We start from the raw sequence: 14,911 nt of genomic DNA, 5'->3' as shown, positions 1-14,911 counted from the left end.
GTCTGTTTAGAACCCAGTTACAATAAACATTTTAGAAACTGACCATATGAAAACGAAAGAGTTTCATCCTGGGTCATTCAAAATACAAACAAATCTGAGCTTTGCTTTTATGTGCGTTGATATAATTATTTTTTTTTTTAATTCTTGAGCAGCAAATCAGCATGTTAGAATGATTTCTGAAGGAGCATGTAACACTGATGCTGATTACATCACAGGGATAAATTAAATTTGATAATATAATTACAATATAAAACACTTCGGCTATTTTTAAACTGTCAAATATTTCACAATATGTGACCCTGGACCACAAAACCAGTCACATGGGTAAATTTTTTTCAATTGAGATTTATACATCGCATGAAAGCATGAAAGATACAACAATTAAAAATCTGGAATCTGAGGGTGCAAAAAAATCGAAACATTGAGAAAATCTCCTTTAAACTTGTCCATTTATGTTCGCGATTGTGCTGCATTCACTCACAAAAATAAATGTTTTATATATTTACAGTAAGAAATTTACAAAATATCTTCATGGAACATGATCTTTACTTAATATCCTAATGATTTTTAGCATAAAATCGATAATTTTGACCCATACAATGTATTGTTGGCTATTGCCACAAATATACCCGTGTGACTTATGACTGGTTTTGTGATCCAGGGTCACATATTACTGTTTTTACTGTATTTTTTTAATCAAACAAATGCAGTCTTGGTGAGCAATCAAACCTTTCAACGGTAGTTGATGCCAATATGTGTGTGTTTCTGTTTCTTTAACTATGGACAGCAGCAGACCATTTTAATGTGCCAGTGGTAAATAGCAGGTGTTGGACAATGAAACTGAAACACGAGCCAATATGCTGGATGTTTCATGCCTATATTTGTGCAGCCTGGTGGCCAATCTTCAGTGATTTTACATTATATCAGAAAGAACAGAGTGTGAAGGTTGAATAGGCAGAGCAATAGCACAGCTGTACATCAAATATTGCAATTCACACAGCATAATGGTAGACATCTCAGAGTTCAAAAGATGACAAATTGTTGGTGAGCGTCTCGCTGGCCCATCTGTGACCAGGACAGCTTATCTTTGTGGTGTATCGAGAGCTATGACATCAGGGTGAGGTCGACAAACCAAATCCAACAGGAGTAACTGTTGACTCAAGAGGAAGCTGTCTGAAAGGGGTGTCCAGGTACTGACCAAAAACATAAAACCACAACAGCCCAACTCACTGTAGAATTAAAATGCACACCTCGACTCTCCTGTTTCCACCACAACTGTTCGTCAGGAGTCAATATTCATGGTCGGGCTTGTAAGAATAGAGAAATTAGGGGAGATGCCGGACAGTCTGGTTGAAGAGCGACCAGACCCTGAGAGAACAAAGGACCTCTCTGGAAATGAACATTTGAACTAGCCCTCGTGCACTATCAAGACGAAAGTCTCACCTCTGAGTCATCCTAATCTACATCTCTTTCCCCCTTCTCTCACTCCCTCTCTTTCAGGCTCAGATCACATGAATTCACCCAAGAAAATGTATAGTTTAATGTGAATGATTAACATCGAGTATACATATTTAGTATCATTTGAAATGTCTCATTGCGACTGGTACAAATGTCTCATTTCCAAATAAGTAAAACAAAAGGTAATAAGGTTTTTAAGAGTTTAGGGATAACTGACACACAAAGGAAGGTGGTTTCTAGACAAATGGTCTCCTACCCCCTCAAAAGGTGTAACCTCTGAATGCAAATTTCCATTGTTAAAAGATGTTTCCAAGTGAAAGAGGTCCTGACTATATAATGAAATGCAGCAGGGGATTCTGTTCCTCAGATTGGCCCGTGAGGCTGAGAGTGAGACCTCTCAGCCTCATGTATTTCTTAATGTTGGGTTTGCATCTTTTCTCTTTATTCCAGAGCATTTGATGTTTTGTATCGATTATCTTTGAATTGATTATGAAATTGACATGATACATTTACCTGACATCATAAATTGTTACATTTGATTATTCTAACTGACTTTTATAACTGAGTTAAACGGAATAGTCAAACATTCGCTCATAATTCATGAACATTCATGAGCCAACAGTGCAAATCTTGGGCTGTGGACAATGTGAACAAGTCCACCTTCACTGTCTTTCCCACATCCATGGGAGTTATGGTGTGGAGAAGCCCCAAAGAGGCTCAACACCCGGACTGTTGAGTGTCCAAAGTGAAGCGCGGGATGGATCGGTGATGGTTTGGGCTGCAGTATCATGACTACCGAACCGTTCTGGAGGACCATGTGCAACTAATGTTTCAAACATCGTACACGAAGGGGGTGCCGTGTATCAGCATGCACCAATACACACGACAAGACTTGTGTCAGAATGGTCTGATGAACATGAAAGTGAAGTTGAACATCTCCCATGGTCTGCACAGTCACCAGATCTGAATATTTTTTTAGCCAATTTGGGATGTTTTAGAGGAGCCAGTCAGAAAACGTTTTCCTCCACCAGCATTATATAGTGACCTGGACACTGTTCTGGCTGGAAGAGGAATGGCTCAAAGTCCCTCTGGCCGCTGTGCAGGACTCGTATCTGTCATTCCCAAGACAAATTGATGCTGTATTGGCTGCAAAAGTAGGCCCTACACTGTATAATAAATGATTGTGGTCTAAGTGTTTCAGTTTCATTGTCCAACCCATATTAATCACAGAAGTCTGTCATTTTTTTCTTTTTTTTTATGAAAGTCATGAACATTTCCACTACATTTTGCAGTGTAAATAACATTTATGGAATGAAATATCAGATTTCTCTGTGTTCCTCAGCTCTGTGTGTATTTTTAGGATGCATTTTATGTAAATACACACAGACAAATTAAATATAATGTATACATACATACATAGGCTACATATTATATTATTATATATATAACTTTTTTGACAATACAAGAGATTGATTAGAAATGATGCACGGAAATATTCCTTTCACAAGTCATATTTACCTCACCATTTGATTTTTTTCGTCACTGACGCTGTTGTCTCCTTGCTACAAAGTTGACTTTTGATAAAACTTTAGTAGCCCTAAAACTGTTTGTCGCGGTGGGAATGACGCCACAACTAAGAGACAGTCTTGAGTAAAAATGTCATTAAAAATTATCATACTGAAAATATGCTGAAATTATTTATTTTCTTTAACCTTTAATATTTACAAACAAAACGTATAATAATTATAATTATAATTATAATAAAAATAAAGGCATTTTAAAAGTAGCAAAACTAAATCATGAATATATTTTAACGTGACCTTCATATAACAAATAATTATACAAATAAAAATAAATCTGTGCATTAAAAAAAAAGAAAGAAAAAGTAGCCTACTCATGTAACATTAATACATACGCAATATTCCAAGTCACAAAAGTTGTATTATTACTTGTACTTTGCTCTGGTATTTTGGCCGAGATGATAGCGGCCATGGTGGTTGTTTTGTGAGGGACTGTCCGGTCGTCCGGTGACGCTGGTGTCCCACATGACAGAAAGTTTCTCATATCTCCCCCTCGCGGTTCATGAGTTCAGTGATGGTGGAAAATGGCGGCTAGATGAGTCTTTCCACTCCTACAGAGAAAAGAAAAAGTGTGTGGAAAAACTCTGGATATATATATTTGGAATAGCGACAACAACACTCACGGGCGTCTCACGACACTTTCATCAGTGAGGATGTCGCGCTGGGTGCCCACGAAGAAAGAGAAGTACGGAGTAGGTGAGTAAAGAAGGAAACTTGCATCAACTTAAATTTCTTTTAGTCCTGTTACAAAAGTTTGGGGAGAAATGGTGAGTTTCTATATTTCCATGCCAGTTTAGACTAATTGAGGATGTTTTGTGCTGAAGTGTTTTTGTGATTGTCGGTCAGTGTAATCAATGCGCTATTATATATTTGAGATGTGTGTGTGTGTGTGTGTGTGTGTGTGTGAGATTGACACAGACGCGCCTAGTTCCAGTGTTTCCTGCGCGGCGGCCCGAATGGAGCTCATGGATACTTTGTTTCTCATTGTTACTCGCGAGCTGATACTTTGTAACAAGTTTTCGCGCTGTTATGTTGTAAGAACCCTTCGCGCTTGTTGTATTTTCCCGCGGAAGATTCTTTAAGCTGCTGCTTTCACTCGCCCGATTGTTTTGTTTGTATATATCAGGGATCCCACTGTTATGGATAACCTGGAAATAATAGGATATTTAAAAACCGTGATTTCCAGACACAGATTTACATACACATACATGGCGTAAAATATTTAATTGGATACTCACTGATACTGAGTATTATATCTCTGTTAAAGTACTTTTAAATCCATATCCAGTATCATTAAAAACTGGGAAAGTCGAAATGCGTGGGAAGCCTGATGTAAACAAACTCATTTTACTGGGCTACTATAAACTTAATACTATACGGGATACGTTTATTTGTTCTTATCTGTGTGTTTTAAAGAATGAATGTTGTGAATTTAAATATTGTGTAAAATAATTTTTACATACAGCAATTTTGTGCAAATATCACGTTTAACTACTCTCTAGAATACTTCATTCTTATTGGTCAGTGTCATGCAGTGTCAGTGGTTTCATTTATCCCAGGCAACTGATTACCAACATATCTGTGATAGTTTCATGTTTTTCATCATTCCTGAGCCATTTAAGTCAGGAAATCTTCTACGTCCCTGGTTCGTATGTGTCCAAACATGTTTAGAGCTAGATGTTAACCAAGCACATCCACAGTAAAGGAAAGTTGAACTGTATTTTCCAGGCGTTTCTTCCTTCTCGTATATAATGATAGAGTGGATTGTTGTCACGCTACAGTGTGTTGCCTCATTCCTCCAGCTGTGATTGACGGCTCTGAGTTGACATGCCATTATTAGTCATGACATTTTTCTAACTGAACTGTTTCCTTCAGCCGCTATAATGGTTTACACAAATAAGTTCACTTAAAAAAGTTCTTGAGAAGGAGGTTTTCGAGATATAATAGAATCTTAATCCCATCTCAACTGGAGAAGAACTTTATGGATTGCATTAAATGTTGGATCAGTTGGATCTTTTATCAGCAGCAAACTCAGTCTAGCCCATAATTCTGGATTTATCTGCTCTCCTTGATGGAGACTCAAAATATCTCCAGCGTTCATGTTGGATAGAAACTTCTGTTCTGCTCGAGTTATTCAGCTCTTTTGAAATATTGTGGTCTCTACCTGTTTGTGTTGCTCAGTGCTTTTATAGCGACTTCCACTCTGAGCGCAAAGGAGCACGAGGCGGTGTGTAGAAACGTCTAGTCTTTGATGTGTGTGTGTGTGTATTTTTACCCTGAGGGTGGTTGAATTTCACTTTGTTGAGTTTAAATAGTTTTGCCTCCGTATTGGTGTAATTTAAATTCTCAAGTGCACTAGACTGAGGTGAAGCTACGACACTGCGACAAGTAAAAGAGAAACATGTTGAAGCACATTTATGTGTGCAGCTCTCCTGATAGACTAAAAGTGGCATCATTTTCTGAATGCCTCCAGATTATATATACACCAATCATTGATTGTTTGGATTTATGCATTTATTACTTGTATAGATATAGTCTTATCCCTTGCATCGTTCCTCGATACACCATGATGTGTTGGTGAAATTTCAGAATGGACAGGTTGTTTTGTGTGTTTTTGTGTATATAAACATCCAATTTAGGATTACAAGCATTTTTAAAAACATCTTTGATGAATTATTGAGTGATGAACTAATGTAGCGAGTAAGGCATGTAGTCAAACAAGTGCTTAGAGGAGACACTTTTGAGATTCATATTAATATACCATGTGTAAATGGTGAGTCGTCTTGACCTGCCACTTGTGACCAGATCGACTGAGACTCATGCATGTTTTGCTACATTCACCCATTGTCGTAATTATCATAATTTTGAGATGTTCATGTGCTCGGACTGGAAATCTGCAGCGGTCAGGTGGTACAAGTTCGAGCTCTCCGAAAACTCCCAACTTACACGTTGTAATTGCGAGCTCTACGAGGACTTGGACTTGAATTGTAATTACAGTAATTCCGACATGGCATGAACGCACATTTAATACCAGGTGTAAACAGGGTCTGAGAGTCATGTGACTAGGTGGGTTTGAGTCATGTGACAAAGGGCTTTGGGTGTGTCTTGATTTAGAAGTATTTCCATCCCGCTCCCACAATATTTTGTCCCATTCCCGCAAGCAAAACCCCTGGAAAGAGGTCTATGCAGATTTTTCAGTCATGGTCCGGTTAGATTCTGTCTCAGTGTCTTTATGCTCCGCCCCCACACAATTTCAACACACAACGCCTCAGATCTCCAGTGACAGACTCGTGCTTGCTGTTATTATTAGATAATTATGTTTTGCTTGAGCACACAAATCATTTCTTTCTCCCGCTTCCCGTGCACAGATCAGTCTCTTCCCTCCCGCACTCAGCAATTAAAAACTTGTCCTGCGTCGCACTCTGTTGCCTCGGGTCCGGCCGATCCCACGGTCTTGATCAAAGATTCCCTCAGGAAGATCCCTAAAATCAGTCATAACTCGTACTCTGAGATCTGCTCTGTGGTTTTAACAGCCATTTCACTGAACCAACTTAAACTGGAATGGAGAATGTGACGAAATTGGAGATGATTAAACAGAGTGTGTCTATCAAAATGCATTGGCTAAAGTTAACTTTCATTGATATCTAAAACTAAGTTTTTTTTCTCTGCATAGTTTTGCATAAAACAAACGCCTCATAAAAGTGCATGGTTGTTCATATCTGTCAGTTTTTGGTTTTGAGTTGTGACTGTAATGGGTTAATTTCACATCCTCTTTTTTTTGTGTGGATTCTCTGCACACCTCCGTCTCTCTGCATGAGTAAGTCCTGTGGTATTTGAGGAAGTGTTCTCTGAGAGAGGTGTGCTGCTGCTTACTCGCTGCCGTCCCGTAGGAGTTTCCAAAGCAGCTTTAATAGGCTTTGTGTGTGTTGGTTGTTCCATTCATCCAGGCCTTGAGGAGAATAGAAGTGAAGTTTGCTTTGAGAGCTCTGCAGAAAGATGGCTGGCTGAGAGAGATGGAGGCATTGTGTTGATGCATGAACAATAAAACGTGTTGTCTAATTACTCTTTATGCACAGGCTTACCACATGAAACCTTTCAGATATGTATGCATATGTCCTTAATGAACATGGGGGAATATTTATTTTTCAGCTGGATTTAATGATCCTGTTATCTGTGTTTAGTCATTATGTATTTACTCTGCACAGCTTTTTTTCTAATCAGAGGAAATATTGTTTTAAACCGAACAGCCATTGTATCCACATAGATTCAAAATGTTTTTGTTTTTTTATTATAAAATAGTCAAATCTAGTTGCAAATAAGTTTTTCGCACAGTGAGATTCATATTGAATCTCTATTTTTTTTTTTTTTTTTTTGCATCAGTATTGCAGTACATATATATTTTTTTGTTAATATTACTTTTTAAAATATGAGAAATTTAGAATGAGAAATCACATTAATCATTATGATGATCATGATCATAATTAAATTAATCAAATTAATTAATTTATCAGAATTGATACGTAAAATCATTGTGAATCTATCAATAATTTTTAGTATTTTGCCCAGAAAGATTAACGTCCATGCGACCGATATTCCACATTTTCATAATTTGTTTAGTGCTTGAATCATTTCTGAGGTCGTGTTTCCTTGTCTTGCTTTGGTTAGTCGTTCCAGTAACCTGATGCATGTGATGGTAATTTTGATTGTAGTTTGTTTCCTCAGATTTGGCATATTTTGCATATCTAAAGCACTTTACGATATGCATACCAATGAATTAATGCTTGCACTATTTGGGATGATTACATACCTTTCTGATTTAAGGCGTGGAAGTAAACACCGGTTGAGAGGTTTAACGAGAACCAGCCGTTTGGAATCACGTCCAGTTCCGGAGGGCATCTTGGTAAAGGTGCCAGCTCGGCACTTCCATAAGAAGTCTGGCACAATGCTGAAATTCAGGTTTTCAGTGTTTTTGTGTTTGTGATTTGGCTTTTGAAAGGTCGTCTCTGAACTGGAGAGGCTCAGCTGAACTTCCTGTATCCTGTAAATATTCTGGCATTCCACAGACATGCTTGGAATATTTGAACGGCACACCAGAAAACCCAGTCTCAGTCACCCACTCAACAGCGACAGCTACTCAATGGAATGGTTTTTTTGTGTGTGCAGTAGTTAAACAACTGGATGTTACATGTTGCATTCATTTTTTTTTTTTTTTTAGTTACTTTTTTTATTTTAAAATATTCTTAATAATAATAGTTTCATGTGATTAATTCATTAAAAGAGACCAAAACATCAGATACTTGGACTAGTAAACAAGCACCCAGAACACCCTAGCAACCACATATCAACATGCTAATGCGTTTAGAACACCTTAGCAACTGCATAAGAGCTGCACGATTCTGGATAAACTGAGAATCACAGCTTTTTGTGTTTAAAATAGAGATCATGATTCTCCCTCAATTCTGATTCGACAACAAAACGTGATTTGCTCGAGTTTCTGATAAAATGTTATTAAAAAAGAAAAAAAAGAAAAATTTTGTACAAATCTGTTTGAATGAATGATTCAGTGACTCACTCATAGGCCTTGTTTACACTTCAGGTCTTAATGCCCAATTCTGATTTGTTGCCTATCCGATTTTTTTTGACTGTCTGTTCTCACGTTCTTTCATTTGTGACCCATATCTGATTCATGTGTTTACACTTGACATGGATCTGAAACATGTTTAAAGGGGGTTCTTGCACAGATGGACGAACGCGATGCTAGCTTTTCGATATATGAAGTTCGCCAAACATCACCATGATTTTGAGTTGGAGGAGGACGAAAAGGGCCATCACTGCAGTCTGCTCATGCTTCAGTTATTGAGTGTGAGAGAGATCTTAGGACTGGTGGGAACACACAATACGTTCTCATGAAAGTGTGTTTGTGTGCATATGATATACGCACTGTAAATCGGATTAGGGGTGTGGAGTGCGTGCGTATTACACCCCATAAAGTGCGTATCATATGCATGCAAAAACTATTTTTGGCGTAAATGGCACGAGAAATACAATTCGTGCTATTGATACGCACTTTCATGAGATCGTGGCGGGCTTCAACGAGGAGCAGTGGGTCCGACATTTTAGGATGAGCAAGCCAGCCTTTGATATGTTGTGTCAACGTTTGTCCACATTCCTCTCCTCCGACGACACGGCGTTTCGTTGGGCCATCCGTCCCTTTGCAGAAGCGCGTCGAGGTTTCTCTCGTCATTAAACCGCGGAGACGTTGCCTAATGCCTCAGAAAATCTGATCTGCCCGTTTACATCGCATTGGCACATATCTGATTTATTTCCAAATATCTCGAAATATCCGAATGCATGCGTTTTCCTGTTTACACTGTCATAGAACACATCCGATCTGTGTCACATATGAGCAAAAAAGCGGAATTGGGTCACATTTGATTTCACTGACAGTGTAAACGAGGCCATCAATTCTTCACCCGTTTCATTACTGAATGAATCAGCGTCGTTGAAAGAATCTCTTGAATGAATGATTCAGTGAGAAATACATTCTTTTTAACACACTTATCGCCACCTACTGTACTGGTGTTACGATGTAATTGATATAATCTTTATTTGAAGCATCAAGTTACTTTCAAAAAGTTTTTTTATTTTTTTATTTTGATTGCTACCGCAGATTCTCCCATAGATGTCAGTGTTTATATTCAAACTATAAACCTTTATCCCAGTATTTCAGTGGTAATTTAAATCATTGTAAGTCAGAAATAATGATACTGTGTGGTTGAAGAGACTGTTTGCGAAGCGGTTTCTTACCTATACATGACAGATGCTGACACAGATTTAAATGTTCGCTGTGATCTTACCTGTCAGGTTTAATAGACACAGCCGAATCATTGTCATTTAGAACATAGACATAGCAAAAGATGAATTAACGATTAATCAAGCAGCTCCAGCATCATGTCTTTTCCAAAATGTAAAAAATAAATGGAATTATTTTCCGTCATTTCACCCTTAAGCTTGTCTTTCTTTTGTTCATTGTTTTGTTCTTTTTTCTTTCTTTCTCTCTTTCTTTCCGTCATAACTTCAGATCTGTCATCCAGCACAATAACATATTGTTTGATGGGTGACATTCTCAGATTTGTAGATTTATGCTTTATGCCACTCATCTTCACATAACAATCTTGAAGAAAGAAGCATGCAAATGTCATATCGGTTACGCCGTATTTGCAGTCATGATCTAATGAGTGTTTGGAGTTTGACTGCTCATTGTGTGCATGTGGAATGAGACGCCGCTGTTCTCCTGTCCTTCACTTCTGTCACGTTACCGTCACTCTTTCCCCCTTTTGATTAAAGTTGAAGTGTTGTGTTGTAAACACGGCACCATTAATGTGCCATAACACGTGGATGAGAGCGAGTTTGGAGAGGAGGTTGAACGACTTCTTTTCCCTTTTCTTACGGTTGTAGATCCTTTGAGACTTTAGCTCTGTGTGAATGATTTATATTAGTGTGGCATGTGCTTTTTCATATTGACAAGGCTAAATCAATCCAGCTCAGAGAAACAAGAGATTAGCCAAAGATTTTCTGAATGTGCAAAACTTTAATAGGGTGCAGTCATTAAGGTTTTCTTTCGCATGTTCTGTTGAAACTAGCATTGGTTGGCAGCATTTACTGCGAATCAAGGTGCTCCGAGTCACTAAAAACACCAGATCTTGAGGGTCGCCATAGAACCGCACTTCACTGAAACACACACTCAGCTGTTCCAGAAGAAAGATGACCAATCGGGGCGATTTCTGTGGTCGCGGGTTCTACGTCATACAGTGAGAGAGGTTCAAAGATGGCCGTTGTCACGCTCTTGTGACCAATGATAGCCTGTCTGACGGTATCAGAAATTTAGCATGATCATCTTGGTGTGTTTGCTGCTACGACGTCACCCATGTCTTCTGACTAGCCAATAGAAATACAACATGAAAATGGCATATTGATCAATGCGACATGTTGCTCAAATTAGCTCTACTTTGCTCAATCTCCATTTGCAAAATTGGCATGCCAAGCTGACCTCCTTTACCTAGCCATGACCGCGTCCGTCCATATTTTCCACTTTTAAATTTTTTTCATTCATGTACCCTCGTAATCTTTAATCAAAATAACTTGCAGTGACATCTCGTCTGTTCTCTGATGACATGTTTACTGGCGCGAGGGCGGGGCAACCTGTCACTCACATGAGATCCACCAATAGCGAACCACAACCATCCAATCAATTCCTCATGGACAAAATCAAGTCCCGTCCTACTTTCTTTCTAATCCGAGAAGCCGTTTCACTCAGATATACGTCACAACAGAGAATAAAAGAATATCGCAGCTTCCGGCTAATGCTAACTTTAAGTATGAGCAATTGTAATGGTGACGCTTGCCTTTGCAAACATCCTTGAATATAAGCCGTACTGTACCGAAGAGCATGCAAGGTAAAATGACTGGTTGCGTTCAGTCCTTACAAACCGCCACTTATCTCTCTGCTGTTATCACTCTCTTTCTGACTTTAGACAGTGTTGTTTACTTCGGTATTCTGGCGGTTTCTGCAGTGGCGGTCAGGATTGCTCTACCCAACACTTTGGCTCCCCAGATAAGGAAATGCCACTTCCTTTGGCTTCAGTAAAGCCGCCAGTGAGAACTGCAGCTTGACTCGAGACAATAGTTCTGTTTGTACTCACACACACAAGCGTATAATCTGTCATTATCTCCAGTGTGCTCCTGATTAACCTCAAACACAGTCTGGTCTGTGTTTGGACCCTGTCAGATGAGAAGTGTCAGAAAGACTCGGGCCGGTGAGGGCGAGAGACGAGATGCGAGTACTCATGGACGGTGACGACACTGATCAATCATCTTAACACGGTTGCGTGACATGACTGCTTTTTTTAAATTTGAAAAATTTCAGTTTGCAAGATGTGCCGACCAGATTGGGTACAGGCCAATTTTTGGCACTACAATTTTACAGCAAGTGTACAGCATCACGCTGTGACATAGTACATGCAATGCGTTGAATAATTAACAATTTTTAACACTGATTTTTAATTTTTTTAATTTATCTATAAATCCAATCATTATAGGATGTTTACCAAAAGTCATTTGCACTGTTCATATGGTAGTATTTAATTTTCATTCAATTTCGTATCAACACAAACTCTGTCACAAATCAAAGTAAAGTGTGCTGAAGATGTAATTGCGCTGGAGAACTCCTGGCATCCAAACAGTAATTAAAGGCTCATCTCCTGTTGAATGTGTTGCTCTTATGAATCTGTGTCTCTCTTTACAACCTCATTAGTTCTTCACTTTGTCCTTTTGTCTTTTGTTCTGAAGTAACTAACTAAAAGTAGTGATTCTGCTTACTTATCAATGTTTTTGTCATGTTTTGTGCACAACCATGTAAAACTGAATCAATAATCAGATGCTGTGCAGGATTAATTTCAATAAATCAGTTCATTTTAAAGAACCGATGAAAATGATAACAGATTAACTTGCCAAGACTAAGTCTTGTTAATGAAAAACGGCTGTTTATCGGTGCATTATCAGCTTATTTCTATTAACTAAGTGTTTTTATATTTTTATAATGCAAATTTAAGTTATTGTTTGGTGTTGCTGTACAAACTGAGTTTTTTGTTTTGGTGCAAAATAAAAACTCATCTGCTTTAATTATATTATTCATATGCTTTTGTGTATGAAAAAGGTGCTTCCTCCTTTATAATAACTTGTCGATAACAGGTTTTTGTTAGTAATTTGTAGTTTAGCTGGCTACTTTTTCCAGTTGTTTTGTTTAACTGTGGTATGCCACATTTTGAAGGCTTCCTCAACATTTGTGTTCGTATTGTTTTGGGCCGGAAATATCCTGTGATGTCATTCGTCCTTGAAGAAAATTTCCACAACTCCTTTTCAAAATGCACACACACTCACTCATACAGAGATAAACTTATTTGTTTTAAATATATATATATTTTGTAAGCACTACTGAAATGCACACCCCAATCTTTTTCATGCTTTGTAATTTGTGATAGTTTATATTGATGGTTATCTTGTAGTTTATATGTTGTTTAATAAGACGCTGCATCAAGTGAAAAGTGTCTGGTTTAATAACTTCAACTCCATTTATTTGTGTATAAGCTCTGTAAAATATTGAGTGAAACACTTTATATCAGTATTAGCTCTGTTGTGCATCTTGCAAGTCAGAAGTCATTAAGTATACCTGCCAACCTCTTGCTGGTTTCAAGCCAAACCTGTGTGAATGTCCTCAATCCAGGTCTTAGTTATATTGAGGATGTGTGTTATCATATAAAAACATGCGCTTCTGGACAGTGTTTGTAATGTAATCCCTATTTAGAGTTGTATTTCTCAGTTTGCAGAAGGCAGCACGATGCCCGTCTGTAGATTAGTCTTCCTTAGAGACATTTGAGTAATTCTTAATAGATTTTCAACATGAATTTTGAATAATCTGGGGATTAGGGATTCGAGTTATGTGATATTATGAGCTTTGGTCTGAGAAGATGTGATAAATGGATTTCTCAGAGGGAAACGCTCAGGGTTTAGGGTGAAGGAATATTACTCTAATATAAAACCTTCCCATTAAAAGTCTTTTAATACATTTGTGGTGATTCAATAAAATGTGTAATGCAACCCTATTCTTTAAGTTTCTCAGTCACATGGGGAGCAAATTGCAGTGGCCTCGGGCGACACGAGCACAAAAATAACAAAAACAAAAACATCAAAACATAATGAAAATTATCCCATAATTTACTCACCCTAAAGCCATCCTAGGTGTATATGACTTTCTTCTTTCAGTCAAACACAATCGGAGTTATATTAAAACATATCCTGGCTCTTCCCAGCTTTATAATGGGAGTCAATAGTAACTGAGATTTTGAAGCCCACAAAAGCACATCCATCCATCATAAAAGTAATCCATATGGCAACCAGGGGGTTAATAAAGGCCTTCTGAAGCGAAGTGATGCGTTTTTGTAAGGAAAATATCAGAAATGATAACTTTATAAACTGTAATTTCTAGCTTTTTTTCCCGTCTCGTGATAAGTAATTCCAAAAATGATGGCGACGGATGTTGGTAGGTTTATGTATATCGCAGCCACCGCACTAGCCATTATTTTTAATCGAAGGAGACGTAGGCATATTTTCCAAGCATTAATGGCAAGGAAAGCCACTTTTACTTGGGATCAACACGTATGAGGTGTTTCTAGGTGTTTCTCCCTCCTGTCTGCTTCAAGCTCTTGATTAATTGTGGCTTTTTCTTTGTTGTTTAGAATCCAGTATTCTCATAATTCTTTTGTCTTTTATGAGTTTAATAAAGAACTCTGTCTCGTCTTCTGTCCAAACATAGCACGCTATCTTTAAAGAATGATCATGTGACTTTTACATACGTTTCCATTGCAGTTTTGCGAAATATTCGTTTTTCGAATTGTCTGAAAAACCATCTCATCAAACTTTATATATATATATTTTTTTTTTTGTGAAATTGACTTTGGGCGTATTTTCAATTGGCAAATTCAATTTGTGATATTTAAAGGGTAATGGAAACGTAGCTATTGTTTTCAACGTAAATTTGATCAGAATCTCAATTATATCTATTGCCCAGCCCTATCTGAATGTAACTCCATGTTCATAAACACCCATTAACCTGTGGCATTAAAGTGACAATGTCTGTTCGTCACGCTCTGTATTTTCTCTCTCTCTCTGTGTGTGTGTGTGTGTGTGTGTGTATTGATTGTGTTTTTGAAGGCCTCAGTTGTCCTGCTGGTGTCTGATCTAAGTCTCTCCTCCGGCCAGATGGTTGATGCTGTGCTATTGACTGTGAATAAAGGGTCAAGAGACACACAAACACA

At 38.0% G+C, this 14,911-nt stretch overlaps 2 protein-coding genes across 3 annotated transcripts in view; both read left to right on the top strand.

Moving 5' to 3' along the window:
- The window catches only part of bccip (BRCA2 and CDKN1A interacting protein), a 242,133-nt gene that overhangs the window by 192,549 nt on the left and 34,673 nt on the right, over window positions 1–14,911 (top strand). The window lies entirely within an intron of this gene.
- dock1 (dedicator of cytokinesis 1) overlaps window positions 3,543–14,911 on the top strand; it is a 245,900-nt gene continuing 234,531 nt past the window's right edge. For both annotated transcript variants that reach the window (XM_082151859.1, XM_082151858.1), the window contains exon 1: window positions 3,543–3,734. In XM_082151859.1, coding sequence (XP_082007985.1) covers window positions 3,692–3,734 — 43 coding nt within the window. In that variant the 5' untranslated portion in view covers window positions 3,543–3,691. The remainder of the gene's footprint in view (window positions 3,735–14,911) is intronic.

This window comes from Leuciscus leuciscus (genome assembly GCF_965113295.1).
Source record: "Leuciscus leuciscus genome assembly, chromosome: 21".
Lineage (NCBI taxonomy): Eukaryota > Metazoa > Chordata > Actinopteri > Cypriniformes > Leuciscidae > Leuciscus > Leuciscus leuciscus.
The sequence above is the reverse complement of the archived record's forward strand: the minus strand, read 5'-3'. Positions and strand labels throughout refer to the sequence as shown.